This window comes from Poecilia latipinna, unplaced genomic scaffold (genome assembly GCF_001443285.1).
Source record: "Poecilia latipinna isolate Pla-1442-1.1 unplaced genomic scaffold, P_latipinna-1.0 Scaffold1975, whole genome shotgun sequence".
Taxonomy (NCBI): Eukaryota; Metazoa; Chordata; class Actinopteri; order Cyprinodontiformes; family Poeciliidae; genus Poecilia; species Poecilia latipinna.
In genome coordinates this window covers 9,491-27,253 of record NW_015114591.1, presented here as the reverse complement: position 1 = coordinate 27,253, position 17,763 = coordinate 9,491, and the positions used below count along the sequence as shown (strand labels likewise).

The following is a 17,763-nucleotide window of genomic DNA, read 5'->3' as shown; positions in this document are numbered from 1 at the left end:
ATCTGTAACTCCGATCCACCAGGACTTCTTGAGGGCTGCACTTGAATTTTGTAAGCAAACCTCCCAGTAGTGTCGTCCAGAAGAGAAACCAGGTGATCCTCTGACTGCAGTGAGACAAGTGACTCTGTCTCCATCTGGAAACTCTGCATCAGCATTTTCTCTCAGTACAGAATCCTTCATTTTTATTAGTGGATTGCCTGTGTCCACCAGTTGAACATGCTCTGTTAAAAATTGAAAATTAGATTATAATCAATATAATAATGAAGTAAAATGCAAAATAAAAATAATATTAAATAAATGTAAAATTACCATAATGCTTGGATGCTTCCAATAGAGCTGCTGAGTGCCGTGTTGCTGGACAGAAAAGTAAGAAAAGAAAATATCTTAAAAATGTGATTTTGTATGATAAAGGTTTTGATTATATTAACATGAGCAGCTTCAAATACTGTATCCTACTTTTTGACAGAAGTGGTTCATTCTCTGAAGGAAGACACAGAAATAAAGGATGTTTTAGTTGTTTTATGCAGTGAACACATCAAGAGCTTCAAAATTATCTCTACCAGATTGAGGTTCATCAACAAGCTGTGATATTATTTTACTGGAAATCTGAACACATCACTGTAAAGACATGTAATAACTTTATGTTTCTATTGAACTCCTCTCATGTCTTCAAACATCTGGAGCAAATCTACAACAATAAGGATCCTTAAATGCTGAATTGACTGAAATAGAAAAAGTAGTACAAATGTATTATATCTTCTGTTTTACCTTCAGGAATGTTTGTGAGATTGGCCCCTGAAAGATAAAAGTAAAACTTTAGTAAATAATTCCAACCAATACATCCATTGTAAATCTAGTATGACTTATTGTCATAACTGGTTTTTGTTTGGGGATGTTACACAGTGACTTATAAAACAAGTCTGAATTATTTTTGTTAATTCAATTCTTACTTGGTCCAGAGATTAAATTTTAAATCAAAACAGACTTATTGCTGTAAACTGCTTTTGTCTCAAAATCCTAAATGAAACCACTTAGACCACATTTGTGGCTAATTTTTCTGTACAATATGATGACAAGGTTTATGGATTATATCTACAATATTTTTTTCATAATATTTTCAAACCTTCATTGTTTTTATCTATGTTCTAATTAGATAACTTCTAAATGTAGTTGTAACAGTTTTTATTTAGGAACAGCAGCGTAAAGGGGAGTCGGTACAGATAAATCTCTTCAAATCTTATCAATATTTTCAAATATTTATTTTTATAAAGACATTTGCAAACCATGTTATTTTTAGTTCACATTCCAATGATTTGCTTGATGCCTTATTCTGTCATGTAAATTCTCTCAGAAAACAAAATGAAGTTTGATTCTGTGATGTGATTAATTGTGAAAGTTTTGTATTAAAGCCATAATTTTAGGGTTTATGTTTATTTGTTTGTTTGGTGTAATACCTGAAAATGACAGTGGGTGGCATTATATGTTTAAATGGCCTGACAGGTAAACTCTCTGCAGGTGTGATGTTTGCAGCGGAAACAGTTTTGAACCGTCATCGTCATTTTCACTGTTGTCTGATGTTGATCGTTGCTTTGCGACAATTTTGTGAATCATTTGGCTGTACTACGTTAACATTGGAAGTGTGCAACGCTGAAAAGTCGCATTTTGTTGGAAAGCGCCAGATCAATAAATGCTCTACAATCATAGAACCACAGGTGTTGATTCATTGGATCTAGAAGATCCAATGAATCAACACCTGTCAGTCAGCAGAGCCCCAGATTCTTGGGTTCGTTTTGTTTTCTTTGATTAACAACAAGTCACTACAACGGGTGAAAACACTTTTACAAGGGATTTGACACGTCCTTACTGTCTTATTTAAACATCCTTAGAAATGTAACAGTTGTGATAATCCCATGAGGTTTTTGCTCAGTTTTAACATGTACATTTTGTTGCATTTGTACTTAAATCTGAAAACAACAAAATAAAACTACGTGATTGTCCCTTTAATGGAAAACCAATGACGTTTTGTGTCTGCATGATTTCTTTACCATCAGTTGTGTCATTTCCTGATTTGGACTTGTTAGCTGAAATAAAAACATATATAGTATAAGGTTTGAAATTAATAGTCATTACTATGTCAGCATTCTTTAAATTTCAATTATACATCCTCTCTGATTTGGATCAAACATTTACCTTTCTTCCTGAAGTACAGGAAGTACAAGGCTCCGAAAGCAGCTAATACAACCAGAAGTATCCCAAAGGCCACCCATCCAGCTGAGGACGATCCTGACTCTGAATAAAAAGCAAATATTGTTCTAATAAACATATTTCTCATAAAAGACTAATAAAAGAAACTTGAGGGTGAAACCACAAACCTTCTTCTAATGAATTTTTCTGACGCATTCTGGTCTCCTTTGGTTCTTCATTGAAGAGCCCAACAGAGCAGGAGACCTCAGAGGGACTGGAGACCAGAACCCAACTATGGACTGAATAAAAACCAGCAGAGTTTTTGCTAAACATCACATTACCAGGAATGAGAGCTGTTTTGCTGTCTGACCAGCTCAGCTCAGGCTTTGGATGCCAGCCGTCAGATTGGCAGCTCAGATTAACTTTGTTATCGTCTTTCATCACTGCTGACAGGAGAGGTTGGTGTCCAGTTTCTGGAAGAAGAAGAAGAAGAAGAAGAAGATCATTTGATGTGGACATCATTCTGTTTGGTTTTGTTCTCGTTCTGTTTCATGGTTCTCACCTGTCACAGTCAGACTAATAGATGCACTGTCAGAATCATCAAAGCTGCTGACAACGCATATATATTTTCCTGCATCTTCAATTGTGACGTTTTCCAGTTTCAGGCTGACATCACCTGCCTTTAATCCACCTGATGTTTCTTCCTTCAAGCCAAATGAGGCTCGTCCAGCGTATGAAGCTTTCTGGGATGAATAGTCTAAAGTTCTTGCCTTATAAAGCAGGACTGGAGTACCAAATTGATCACTCCCTTGATACCAGAGTACCTCCATATCTTCTGCACTCTCAGAGAAGGTGAGCCAGCAGGGTAAGATGGCTGTATGGCCTCGCTGGACTGAGACAGGAGACTTTACTGAAACTGTGAAAGTCTCTGAAACTGAAAAGAAAAGAAAATCATAATTTGAGTCATCTTTTCATTTTGTTCTGGTATTAGATTAAGTATGTTAAGTGTTTCAAAGTAAAATATTCCATTGATTTCAAGTTTGAAGCTTTTCAGTAGACCAAATGTTTTATATTTAATAATTTTCCCAAACAATAAATAATGATAGTTGTACCTCAACGCTTGGTAAACATAAAACCCATATAAAATTTGCTTTGCAAACCAGTAATATTTACAATGTGGTTGGGAACTGATTTATTTGCTGTTTGAGCTGCATTTTTCTATACTGCTGGTTCCAAAAGACCATGCGTTTTATAGTAATTATTTTTATGTTATTATGTTAATAAAAACACACCACTTTATTATAAAGTTGTGATTCATTTATTTATTGACTATTTGTTATTTCATGGATGAAGGTTGAAATAATTCTTCATATGGGTAAGAAGAAAAAATAAATTTCTCTTAGGTCCCCCTAGTGGCGTCTTTAGGTAACACTTCATTGGTAATATTAGCTGCAGTTTAACGTGCAGAGCGACGTCAGAACCTCCAAAGCACCGTGGAAGATCAGTTAGCAAAACAATGTAGCAAAAATGGACTTATTCTTCAGGGGAAGAAAAAAAGAAAGAGTTAGAAGAGGGAAAAAAGCCAAGATAAAAGTATGTTTGTATTTCTCTTTGTAATATAATGTTTATTAAAAATATTTGTGGAGCTGCTCGTTGAAAATTGGTTTTATGGTGACTTTGAAAGGTCCAGTTCAACAGCCAAACATTCATCATCATCATCATCATCATCATCATCATCATCATCATCATCATCATCATCATCATCATTGCCATATCATTTATCCAGAGTCCAGATACATAAAAAGTCTGCAGTAAAAAGACAAACAATAAAACTAAAAACTAAAAATAAAATAAACACAGCACATAATATTGTCAACTGAGTCACAAATAAATGATGCCAGTCATTCCTCGACCTTGAGGTAAATCTGACTGTACTCATTCATTCATTCATTCATTATATAATTGCTTGACACAGATATTATACACATTAATTTGTACATAAGTTTTTACAAACATAGTTAATATACTCCACCTTAAATATTAGCCTCATACTATGAATGCCTCATATAACTTCTGCATGCTGCTTATTTTGTATTGAAAAGAAGCAGCACTGCCTACAGATGGGCAGTGTACAGTGGAGTACAAAAGTTTTTAAGAAGAGCTATCTTTGCAGAGGACGAACGCATACCAGATTTTCTCATCAGCATATTAGCTTGCGCATACATCATACAGAACTCACAACTTTTATGAAATTTCCCAAGTATTTAACTTCATTACATATGTTGCACGTTGATTCATATGCTAGCATCTTTGTATTTGTGTGAAACTGAATCTTAACTTTAAATGAGTTTATTCTTGTGGTTGGCCCTATATATTTCTAAGTTGTTGTTTTTTTATTCAAAATGGCGTGCTTAATAAGGTTTGATAACAATTAAAACTTCACACTCATTCATATTGCCTAGCAAAATGTTTTTACATCAGGCTACATGCCAACGGCATTAAAATATAAAGATGTTAAATAAGTGTAAGTAAGTATCCTCTGGACTTCTGGGATGCTAGATAAGTGTAAATATGTATTCTCTGAACTTTCTAAGTGTGCTCTAAATTTGTAAAAGCAATGAGTACTCCACAGTTTCTAAGTAATAACAAAAACTGAATGTCCTCAGGACATTTCACATATTTGATGACGTCGAATCAACCCAGTACCGGTCCACATTGTCAAGTGAGAAAGACTCACCTAGCATAAATAAAATTTTTAATTATTGCAATAAGAGAAATTAATTTAATCAAAGTATGTGTGTGTATTCCATCTTNAGCTGCCAGAGATCCAATCAGACATTTCTCTTCCACATTATAGAAGGAGAGCTCTCTGTTGTCAAAGTCCAAATACACACCGACTGTTTTTGGTTTTGACTGAACATAAATGAATGTCTCTGGTTCAGTGCTAAACTGAACAGTATCCTCCTCGTTGGGGCAAGAAGACAAGAACCAGAAACCATTTTTTGAGGTTGGAGACAAACGTTCATCAAGAGGGATTTCATGTTTATCTGTAACTCCGATCCACCAGGACTTCTTGAGGTCTACATTTGGATCTGCTAAAGAAACCTCCCAGTAGTGCCGTCCAGAAGAGAAACCAGGTGATCCTCTGACTGCAGTGAGACAAGTGACTCTGTCTCCATCTGGAAACTCTGCATCAGCATTTTCTCTCAGTATAGAATCCTTCATTTTTATAAGTGGATTTCCTGTGTCCACCAGTTGAACATTCACTGTTAAATATTGAAAATTATATTTTAATCAATATAATAATGAAGTAAAATGCTAAATAAAAATAATATTAAATAAATGTAAAATTACCATGATGCTTGGATGCTTCCAATAGAGCTGCTGAGTGCCATGATGCTGGACAGAAAAGTGAGAAAAGAAAATATCTTAAAAATGTGATTTTGTATGATAAAGGTTTTGATTATATTAACATGAGCAGCTTCAAATACTGTATCCTACTTTTTGACAGAAGTGGTTCATTTTCTGAAGGAAGACACAGAAATAAATGATAGTTTAGTTGTTTTATGCAGTGAACAGAACAAGAGCTTTAAAATTATCTCTACCAGATTGAGGTTCATCAACAAGCTGTGATATTATTTTACTGGAAATCTGAACACATCACTGTAAAGATATGTAATAACTTTGTTTCTATTGAACTCCTCTCATGTCTTCAAACATCTGGAGCAAATCTACAACAATAAGAATCCTTAAATGCTGAATTCACTGAAATAGAAAAAGAAGTACAAATGTATTATGTCTTCTGTTTTACCTTCAGGAATGTTTGTGAGATTGGCCCCTGAAAGATAAAAGTAAAACTTTAGTAAATAATTCCAACCAAGACCTCCATTGTAAATCCAGTACGACTTACTGTCATAACTGGTTTTTGTTTGAGGATGTTACACAGTGACTTATAAAACAAAGTCTGAATTATTGTTGTTAATTCAATTCTTACAATTTTAAATCAAAACAGACTTATTGCTGTAAACTGCTTTTGTCTCAAAATCCTAAATGAAACCACTTAGACCACATTTGTGGCAGTTTTGTCTGTACAATATGATGACAAGGTTATCTACAATATTTTTTCATAATATTTTCAAACCTTCATTGTTTTTATCTATGTTCTAATTGGATGACTTCTAAATGTAGTTGCAACAGTTTTTATTTAGGAACAGCAGCATAAAGGGGAGTCAGTACAGATAAATCTCTTCAAATCTTATCAATATTTTCAAATATTTATTTTTACAAAGACATTTAAAAACCATGCTATCATTTTTAGTTCACTTTCCAATGATTTGCTTGATGCCTTATTTTGTCATGTAAATTCCCTCAGAAAACACAATGAAGTTTGATTCTGTGATGTGATAAATTATGAAAGTTTGGTATTAAAGCCATAATTTTAGGGTTTATGTTTGTTTGTTTGGTGTAATACCTGAAAATGACAGTGGGTGGCATTATATGTTTAAATGGCCTGACAGGTAAACTCTCTGCAGGTGTGATGTTTGCGGTGGAAACACAGTTTTTAACCGTCATCGTCATTTTCACTGTTGTCTGATGTTGATCATTGCTTTGCGGCAATTTTGTGAATCATTTGGCTGTACTATGTTAACATTGGAAGTGTGCAACGCTGAAAAGTCGCATTTTGTTGGAAAGCGCCAGATCAATAATTGCTCTTCAACAGGGGTGTCAAACTCAATTTCACCGAGGGCCACTTCAGCATATTGGCCCCCCTCAACGGGCCACATTGACGGTAGTGCATACCTGCTAAAACACCCCAGACAAAAGGCTGACTTCCCTCATTCAGTTCTGTAGAGGCTTATAATGAGTCAATGGTCCAGGTGTGTTAGAGAAGGAATGCATCTAAAGTTGCAGATGGTAGCTCTGGAAAACTAGACTTGGGCAGCCCTAGCATAAATGTATAAAAATACAATGTTAAAAATAAATTAAACACCACCTCATATAGTTAAATAACTGATATTTGAAGTATTGAAGTTTTAAATATTAGATTTGAGTTTCCATGGATGTAAAATTACTGCTCAGTTTAAAAATTACAATATTTAAATCAGTTGTTTAAAGGTGAGCAAACAAATAATAAAAACAAGTCACATGGGCAGACATTATATATAATAAAGACTTTACGCAAAGATTTAGTCTCAGAGGCAAGTGAAATCAATTAATTTAAAAAAATCCTTTCTGAATATCATCTCATGGTCTCTGAACTAAATGCGTCTTTCTGACCGGGAGCTGACAGCGTGTTGAAGAGTTATGGACCGGTTAGGAAGCGCATTACAAACCTTTGGTTGAAATGGCGCATTAAATTCACTCAAAACCTATTTTAAGTCAATCATCAGCCTATAAAGTGCTGAGGCGGGCCACATAAAATGACATGGCGGGCCACATGTGGCCCGCGGGCCTTGAGTTTGACACATGTGCTCTACAATCATAAAATCACAGGTGTTGATTCTTTGGATCCAGAAGGTCCAATGAATCAACACCTGTCAGTCAGCAGAGCCCCAGATTCTTGGGTTTGTTTTGTTTCCTTGATTAACAACAAGTCACTACAACAGGTGAAAACACTTTTACAAGGGATTTGACACGTCCTTAATTATCATCATGTTGTCTTAATTAAACATCCTTAGAAATGTAACAGTTGTGATAATCCAATGAGGTTTTTGCTCAGTTTTAACATGTACATTTTGTTGCATTTGTACTTAAGTCTGAAAACTACAAAATAAAACTACGCGATTGTCCCTTTAATGGAAAACCAATGACGTTTTGTGTCTGCATGATTTCTTTACCATCAATTGTGTCATTTCCTGATTTGTGCTTGTTAGCTGAAATAAAAAACATATATAGTATGTTTGAAATTAATAGTCATTACTATGTCAGCATTCTTTAAATTTCAATTATGCATCCTCTCTGATTTGGATGAAACATTTACCTTTCTTCCTGAAGTACAGGAAGTACAAGGGTCCGAAAGCAACTAATACAACCAAAAGTATCCCAAAGGCCACCCATCCAGCTGAGGACGATCCCGACTCTGAATAAAAAGCAAATATTGTTCTAATAAACATACTTCTCATAAAAGACTAATAAAAGAAACTTGAGGGTGAAACCACAAACCTTCTTCTAATGAATTTTTCAGACGCATTCTGGTCTCTTTTGGTGCTTCATTGAAGAGCCCAACAGAGCAGGAGACCTCAGAAGAACTGGAGACCAGAACCCAACTATGGACTGAATAAAAACCAGCAGAGTTTGTGCTAAACATCACATTAGCAGGTGTGAGAGCTGTTTTGCTGTCTGACCAGCTCAGCTCAGGCTTTGGATGCCAGCCGTCAGATTGGCAGCTCATGTTAACTTTGTTATGGTCTTTCATCTCTGCTGACAGGAGAGGTTGGTGTCCAGTTTCTGGAATAAGAAGAAGATGATCATTTGATGTGGACATCATTCTGTTTGGTTTTGTTCTCGTTCTGTTTCATGGTTCTCACCTGTCACACTCAGACTAATAGATGCACTGTCAGAATCATCAGAGCTGCTGACAAAGCATGTATATTTTCCTGCATCTTCAATTGTGGCTTTTTCCAGCTTCAGGCTGACATCACCTGCCTTTAATCCACCTGATGTTTCTTCCTTCAAGCCAAATGAGGCTCGGCCAGCGTACGAAGCTTTCTGGGATGAATAGTCGAAAGCTCTTGCTTGATAAAGCAGGACTGGAGTACCAGACTGATCACTCCCTTGATACCAGAGCACCTCCATATCTTCTGCACTCTCAGAGAAGGCGAGCCAGCAGGGTAAGATGGCTGTATGACCTCGCTGGACTGAGACATGAGGCTTTACTGAAACTGTGAAAGTCTCTGAAACTGAAAAGAAAATCATAATTAGAGTCATCTTTTCACTTTGTTCTGGTATTAGATTAAGTATGTTAAGTGTTTCAAAGTAAAATATTCCATTGATTTCAAGTCTGAAGTCTTTCAGTAGACCAAATGCTTTATATTTAATCATTTTCTCAAACAATAAATAATGATAGTTGCACCTCAATGCATGGTAAACATAAAACCCATATAAAATTTATTTTGCAAACCACTAATATTTACAATGTGGTTGGGAACTGATTTATTTGCTGTTTGAGCTGCATTTGTATTTGCTGCTGGTTCCAAAAGACCATGCGTTCTTTTAAAGTAATGATTTTTATGTTATTATGTTAATACAAAGATGTTAAATTAAGTAAGTAAGTATCCTCTGGACTTTCTAAGTGTGCTCTAAATAAGTAATGAGTTATCCACAGTTTCTAAGTAATAATAAAAACTAAATATTCTTGTTCTGGGAGATTGTTTTTTCTGGATTCTATGTTTGTTCTAATTCCTTTTCTGGGTTAGAAGTGTGTACTCCACAGTTTCTAACAAAATAAAATAAAAAAGAGGAAAGGACACATTAGGGCAAATGGCAACATTCAGACAAAACAAAGGGCAAAACAAAGACATGAATGAAGAAGGTGACATCACAGGGCCATGAAACCACGTTGCTCAGCCTCCTGGCAGAAGTCCAATAGAGGTATTGTTATCGAGGAATGTCCTTGGGAGCGCTCAGCTCCACAGCTGCATGGATACAGGAGGGGGTGAGGAGGGAAGAGCGTTATGTTTACATATCTTCAAGGAGACTGAAAATATGCAGCCCTTCCAAGGCCTCATGGGGAAAACCAGTTCAGATACAGAATGTCTTAGGTCGGGAAGATTATAAATTTCAATCTTCCCTAAAGTCTCTCCGATACATCTCAGTTCCCAATCATCCAAATTAGTTTGGTCGTTCCACTGAAGCTAAACTAGCAACTTCTCCAAGATTGATTTCACTACACCAGTGAGTTTTAGACATAGGCATAACTTCCTGAAGGACTAGTATGGACAGGTCCCCACCAACTTTGGCATGAAGGGGACAGTCCTGGAGTTCTCAGCTGGGCTGCAAGACTCACATCCAACTTGTGTCTCTGTCCACACCAACAGTCTGAATCCACAAGCTCCAAACAGCAGAAGTCCTGTTATCATGAATAAATCCAGGGTGAATCCCGCCGGGTGTGTCCCTGCAGGACAAGATGGCTCTCCAGTGCCCAGACTGCTCGTCGAGAAAATTTGATCAATTGCATTGAGAAACCGGTTGACCAGATCCATAATTTGTAGATTTGGAGGATGTGCAAAGAAAGGCTCCAAAGATATAGAAAAAAACAGAGCAAGCAGGGCAGACAAGGGCAGGGAGGGAGCAGAGGAAAAAAGCTTCTGCCTTCACTTAGAGCAAGAGAGGAAATTTGAGTTCATCCATCTTTACAGAGGACGAACACATACCAGATTTTCTCATCAGCATATTAGCTTGTGCATACATCACACAGAACACACAACTTTTATGAAATGTCCCAAGTATTTAACTTCATTACATATGTTGCACTTGTTAATGCATATGATAGCATCTTTGTATTTGTGTGAAACTGAATCTTAACTTTAAATGAGTTGATTCTCGTGGTTGGCCATATATATTTCATTATTTAATAATAAAATTTGCATTACCATGCATTTTATGATTTAAAATGCCGTGCTTGATAAGGTTTGATAACAATAACTAAAACTTCACAATGATTGACACTGTCTAGCAAAAAGTTTTTACATCAGGCAACATGGCTACTGCATTAAAATATAAAGATGAACGACTCTAAGCGGTACTAGTTGGTGATATAGTTTACGTGGCTAAACCAAACATTTTTTTTCATCAATTCATATGATGAAAAAGACGCAGAATCAACCCAGTACCGGTCCACATTGTCAAGTGAGAAAGACTCAAGTAGTATAAAATAAATTTTTAACTATTGCAATAAGAAAGATTTATTTAATCAAAGTATGTGTGTGTATTCCATCTTAAGCCCAGTGGATAGTAGTTTTTTGTTGCTTTTACTAGCAATAGATGATACATGCAGATCAAATGTAAACAGCACTGTCAGAGATGTAAAAGGTAAAGTATTGCTTTTATGACAGATGTGCGAATAAACTAATCGTCTGACTGTTGATTGTAGCAATCCACATTATTATCAGAACAATAGGGCCCCAAAACCCAGGGTCCCATTTTTAGGGTCCCATGTAGGCGTGAACAGGTGTTTTGACTATCTGTCATAACGCGTAAATCCATACCTTGTGGTAATGCGCATGCGCACATCGATGTTACGTTTCTTATAAATCTATCATACCTGTATACAAGTTTCACTGTGTGTGTATTTTATTTCTCAGAAGTTTACAGTATATATATAAAAAATAATAATAATCTAGTTATTTCCACGCAGTGTCCAGAAAGAGGTGGTGTTCTGCTTGTTGCCTAACACAGCTTCGGTCAGCATCCAGCGTTATTCATGTACTTTTTATAGGACATATCCCGTGCAGTTTTCTAAAGAAATATTAAAGAGGTAGATTAGCTATAGGGACAAAATATCCCGCGGGAGACCAAATTTGTAGTCAAACAGTATTTGAAGTAATAGTCATGCTAAACGGGACTAATGTCTTGTTTACAGTATAGTAAAGATCTTGGAAACAGCAAGTCATTTATGTTAATATGTTTGATTAACGTAACAGCTTAATTAAATAAAATGTACCGTAAACTTCTGAGAAATAAACCACACAAAATGAAACTTCTACAGGTATGACAGATTTATAAGAAATCTGCTGAAAAACCACTACGTGAAGTAACATCGATGTGCGCATGCGCATTACCATAGATTTACGGGTATGACAGATAGTCAGAACACCTGTTTTAGGATCAGAATCAAGTTTCAATGTACAAACAAAGAATTTGACTTTAGTCCTATAAATGCGGCAAATAAATGAAGAAGTCGTGCAGACATGGACTTTATAGGGAATACTGCGCTATAAATAATGATGTCGGGAGTCGGAACTTACCGGCAGCAGTGCAGCCGGGTGAAGAAAGAAGACCCAAAACCAAAAAAAAAATCATCCGATTACCTGGGATAGAAAAAAATATAAATAAGAAACTGTACGAGCTATAACAGGATTGTGTGCCAACCTGTTTAGAAATACAAACATGATTGACAACTCATGACATGATGAGATCAGCTTTACGGAATGAAATCTACACTCTAACAAATAATCCTGTAAATTTACAGTCAAATACTGACAGCTATAGATGCCAGAAGTTTACTGTAAATGCACAGTAGCTGTACCGTAATTAATCCTGACTGCAGATTACCGTCAATGCACGTACGGTATAGATACTGTGAAAGAATGGTAAAATACTGGCATCTATAGCTGCCAGTACTTTACCGTTTTTTCGAAAGAACGGTAAAATACGTCTGTAGCTGCCAGTAAACCTGCAAAACCTGACTTCGGACACAGCTGTTCTTTGTTCGACTCCCCCTAATGGTCTGGATCACTTCTGTTTTCAGCATTTTTTGTTTGCATCTCATTTTTGTTGCATGTGCTTTTCTCGTCTTTGCTGGGTGTTTGTACCTGTTGGCCACCGTAAAATACAGTGGTGAAAGTAAATATACCTTCAAATACTGGCGTTCCAGTATTTTTACTGTAAATTTAGTTTTACTACTGCATTCACTTTATGAGTAAGCTACTGCAAAGAAAACTGTAATGCTACTTTTTAAAGTACAGTCTTTGTTTTACGATAGAACATTAATACCTGACCCAGTGTAGGCTTCTTAGAAGTGCTACAATTGGTGCGGTTCTAAAATGCATAATCTGCATAATCAGAACTTCACATAACACAAAAGAGGATGCGATAAGTAACCGTCAGAACAGAATTTTTATTTAAAGGCACCACTATGCCTCAAACCACATATATTTCCAGTATATTCAAACATTCAAAACGAATAACACAAAACCATTCCTCAGAGAACTGGTAAAAAAAATAGGCCTTCATAGTCCATATATAGTTTCACCAACACTGGAATAAAAATTGAAGACTTTCAGTTTACAGTGACATAAACTGGGTTTAACTCATTAATTTCTACAATCTTATGAACATAAAAACACAGTTCTTAAAGAAATATCCATGCTTTGGGTATCACTAAGCAAATCAAAGAAAAATGACTTCCAAAATCTAAAATTCAACATGGCTGGAATAATGTGGAATTCTAGTATTAACAGGGTTTTAAAATGTGAACTATTAATGGTTTTCAGTAAGTAAGTCCAAGTGGCACTTACTTTATTAGATGCAGATGAAGGCACCGTCCAACATGAAAAAAGAAAAGATAATACAATTTAGATGCTATATAATATGGAAACAGAAAGATTTCAAAGAAAAGAAAAGAACAACTAACCTGAATGAGATGTCACTCAAAGTTCATCAAGTTTTTGATGAAGGTGGAAACCTGAACATTGTCACTTTTTCTTTTGAATGGTCTTTCCTGTTTTTTTGGATACCATCTTCCCATGACCGGCTTTTGTGCCCCTTTCTGGGTTAATTCCAATGGAGCGACCAAAAAACAAAATTAAAAATGGGATAAATCCTGAGAATATAAATAGTGTGGCATTCTGAATGCATCTGGTACAATATATAAATAAAGCTGTTTTTAATTACGTAAAGAGAAAACATCACCACCTTTATCAAATGTTAATCAAACTTGCTTTAAAACCATGTCATTGTAAAAAAAATTATCGGAATGCTTTTACCGTTAAATGAACTCCAAAGTCTTGGCTGCCTCATGTTGATACTGGAGGCTGAAGATGAAGAAGATGGACAACACTGTCCTGTCTGGAATGTTGGCTGGGCCCTCTCAAAGACAATATGGCCTTCAATGCTGACCATGCAGAAAACTGCTTGCCACAGGGACTGTAATAAACCAAGTCCTTAATTGGAAGAATATAAAACAAATCCTCTTATTGATACAGTATGCATTTAAATGATCATCATAATAAAGAGTGTACACTCTGCCAGGTAAAGTAAAAGCAAGAATCTTAATCTCCTCAATTGTCGTGCAAGTCACATCAATGTTGAAAACTGTAGGCTGGATTAATGTACAGAAGTTATAGAAGAATTCATGGTACTTTGCACTGAAGGTGAAGTGTGCTTTGGAAGTTCATCAAAAGCTACCTTGGATGATCTTGTGATCACTGATGGTGAAGTGTCTTTGGTGCTGCTTTTGTTTTCATCAACATGCAGGAGGAAGGGCTTGATATATGGGTCCCATATGGGTTTGTCCGCGGGTTCCACGATGGCCCCACATGGGTTTGCCCATTTAGGGCCACAGCCCACATGGGCCCTACATGGGCCCTAAATGGACAAACCCATGTGGGCCATCACCATATAGGGCCCATGTAGGGCCCTTGTGGGCTGTGGCCCTACATGGGCAAACCCATGTGGGGCCATCGTGGAACCCGCGGACAAACCCATATGGGACCCATATGGCCTGCCCTCTTTTTCCCCACATGGGGCCCACCTAGGCATGCTGGCAGGAACAGTCGTACCGCGATATCCAAACAAATAAACTTATGTTAAGCATAAGTTGATACTCTTGCGCAAACAGAAAGTTAATGCATTCATAAAAAATAATCAAAATCAAAAACATGATGATCTTAACATGGAACTTACTTTTTTTTTAATAGATCTTTATTGAGATACAGAATATATAACAGTATAAACGCAGCATACATTGTGGTATAATGTCCGCCAGGGAGTTACAAACATTGAGACAATACATCACCATTACATTACATAAATACATTAAAGAGAGAACATTAAAAAGAGAACATAAAGACCAAAGTTTTAATAGCTTTGGGGAACTTACGTTGTTATGATAAGCTCCAGACAATACGCCATACTGTTGTCTCCAGGGCAAACACGTGACGTCACAGATAAATTGCGATTGTGGGAGCAACTCTTTAGCAAACACCATCTCTTTAGGGAAACTGACAAACCCATCTTTGAATTTGACATAAGTGTTTAATTAACATTGTATTTTTAACGAACACCAATACTGGTAATCTAACACTTTTGATTATGCTCTGTAGATTTCGATTCATTCCCTAAAAGATTTATTACTTTTTTCTTTCCATTTAATATTGTCTTTAAATGCTGGTTCTCTAAGATGCAAATACAAGTAAAACGTATTTCTTAGGGGAAAAACTGTATTGTACAATTATTTTACGGTAGTTTACTGCCAGTCGTGAGTCTTGATTGTGACAACAGAAGAAGACATCAAATTGACAATATCCTACCGTATTTTGGAATAACAGTATGTTACTGCTGGAATTCCACCGTAAATTTACAGCCATTTCTAAGAGTGTAGGTCATATTTACCTGTTAAAGCAGCGATTGTAACTCTCGGTTTACCGATTGGGTCCAAGTGAATAAGAAGTGACATAAATATAGTCACTAAAAAACGGTGAAAATTTCTCCCGAGGAGGCGAGTTTTAGATGTGATTCAAGTCCAGGAGGGACCTGCTCACTTCTGTGGCTTAGTTATAACAAAACAAGGCGTGAAATAGACGTGAAGGGACTGCTACTTTTACTTTCGATTTCGGCATGCAAATATAACCAAGTCGTTAACCCTTGTGTTTCACAAATTGGGTCCAACCGACCCCACACCCGTATCACTTGTATCATTTGCCTCAGTCCTCGCACGCACCAGGGTTAAGCCGCTATTCATAAAAAGCGTCTTAAAGGAAATGGCGTTTGGAGTTTACAGCTTCTTTCAAAGTCAACCAGAAGTCTGACTTTACTATAAACAGCAGGTGTATTTATGTGTTTGATGCATAAATATCATTCGTGATATTTATGCATCAAACATAAATATCACGAAGTGAAGTTACTACAGGATGGTAGAATAATCAGAAACTACTCAGACAAGAGCAGCTTTGCTCCAAATTAGAATTACTCAAGTAGAAGATAAGTGTTGCATAACTATTGAAGTATCTTTTTAAGCCGTTTCTTCCAGAGTCTCTTGAAACAACTTTCAAGGGCCTTTAGCGATTTCTTTAACTACATATTTGGATTTAATTTACAGGCTTAAACAAAACCAAAACATTTTTCATTTAAGAGCAGCATTTATTGTTCTGCTTTCCTTCATACTTCTACACTTACTAAAAATATCCTGCTTGTTTGTAAATATGCTCAACTTATACCTGTGCTCATGGCCTTCATTACAACTTCCCACAGGAAAACGCGGCGTCCTGAAGCGACCCTGGTCTGAGGCGGAGCGCGTAGCTGTGGAGACGCACCTCAAGAAGAACCTCTTGGACCTGCGCGTCCCCGCCAAGGCGGACTGTGAACGCTGCCTGGAACTCTGCCCCCTGCTGGTGAGCAACCAGCGAGACTGGAGAGCCATCAAGTTTTATGTCCACAACCGGATCCAGCTGCTGAAGAAGCAGGGGAGGAGAGAAAGTGCTGCTGCAGTTACCTAGTTTTCCTAAACTGGATTGTAAAGTGAATTTTACATTGTGAAAACAACTGAGCAACATAAAAATGACAAACTTGTTGGGGTTTTTATTTTATTTTATTTTTTTTGGTATTTATTAAAAAGTAAAAATTTGTTTTATACAATTTTCAGGTGTGGATAAGAATGGCAATATGTTGAATTTCAAGATCTTATTCCTTAGTCAGCAGGTGCATAAAAATAAATCACTATCAACAAATTAGTCTAGTTTAGTAATTTATTTCAAAATCAATTATTTCTGTTAATTTTGGTAAGCAATGGTATCTAATGAATATATCTGTTTGTCAAAGTTAGAATATTACAGGGCACCAATAATTTCTATTAGGAACATGTTTCTGTTCCTGCATTATCCAACAGACACTAACCAAAACCATCCACAAGGGGGAGCAATCTACCAAGGCACAATCCTGAAGAAGCTGACTGTTCTCAGAGCAAATTTACGAAAAGTTGAGTGGAAGGGAAAATACCTCCAGAAGCAACAAAAATGATCACAGCCTGTTCAGAGTTTGAAGGAAATGTACATGAACTTCAGCTGAGGTCTGTGTGTGAGGCTCCACCTGGACAAATCCAGGACATGAGATTCAAAATTACTACATTCCTTGTTTTTAAACTCCTCTTGGACCAAAGATGTCAGAATCATCTGCTCCACAGTGGCCCAGTGTCTTTTCATATGTTAATTTCCCAGATTCTGGAGGAAGAATGACATTTCCACAGTCAATGACGACTTGGGGCTGCATTTCATCTGCTGGTGTTGGTCCACCATATGTTAACTAGTCCAAAGTTAGATCAGCCGTCTAGAAGAATAAAGTACGTTGGCTTCCCTCTGCTGCCAAGCTGTGCAGAGATGCTGATTTCATTTTCCAGCAGGACTCGGCACCTGATCACACTGGTACCAAAAGTTGAAACAGCAGCTTTAATGATCATGATGTTACTGTGCTTAGGACTCTTGGTCTCAGAGTTTAACATTTAACTTTCGAGGTGCACCTTTAAACAAGAGCAATGTTTCCTAACCCTGGTCCTCTAGACACAATGCCCTGTATGGTTTATGAGTTTCTCTGCCTCAGGACAATTGATTTCAACTGATGGCTGATGAACTGATGCAGTAATTATCT

At 36.7% G+C, this 17,763-nt stretch overlaps 1 protein-coding gene and 2 long non-coding RNA genes across 3 annotated transcripts; all 3 read right to left on the bottom strand.

Moving 5' to 3' along the window:
* Positions 1–15,873, bottom strand: LOC106935522 (butyrophilin subfamily 2 member A2-like; the record flags this gene model as incomplete). Its single annotated transcript, XM_015016031.1, has 10 exons — positions 15,517–15,873; positions 12,150–12,212; positions 2,747–3,118; positions 2,373–2,657; positions 2,191–2,289; positions 2,046–2,081; positions 769–795; positions 457–480; positions 310–354; positions 1–221 (listed from the first exon to the last, which is right to left on the bottom strand). Coding segments are annotated over exons 1-10 (1,236 nt in total), but the record flags the coding sequence as incomplete, so codon positions are not given.
* On the bottom strand, positions 5,421–5,969 carry LOC106935531 (uncharacterized). The gene is made up of 3 exons (XR_001421911.1): positions 5,686–5,969; positions 5,539–5,583; positions 5,421–5,450 (listed from the first exon to the last, which is right to left on the bottom strand). It is a non-coding gene; the product is annotated as an uncharacterized LOC106935531 (long non-coding RNA).
* On the bottom strand, positions 13,544–14,353 carry LOC106935530 (uncharacterized). Its single transcript, XR_001421910.1, has 3 exons — positions 14,311–14,353; positions 13,890–14,066; positions 13,544–13,672 (listed from the first exon to the last, which is right to left on the bottom strand). It is a non-coding gene; the product is annotated as an uncharacterized LOC106935530 (long non-coding RNA).
* Positions 15,874–17,763: the final 1,890 nt, after the last annotated feature.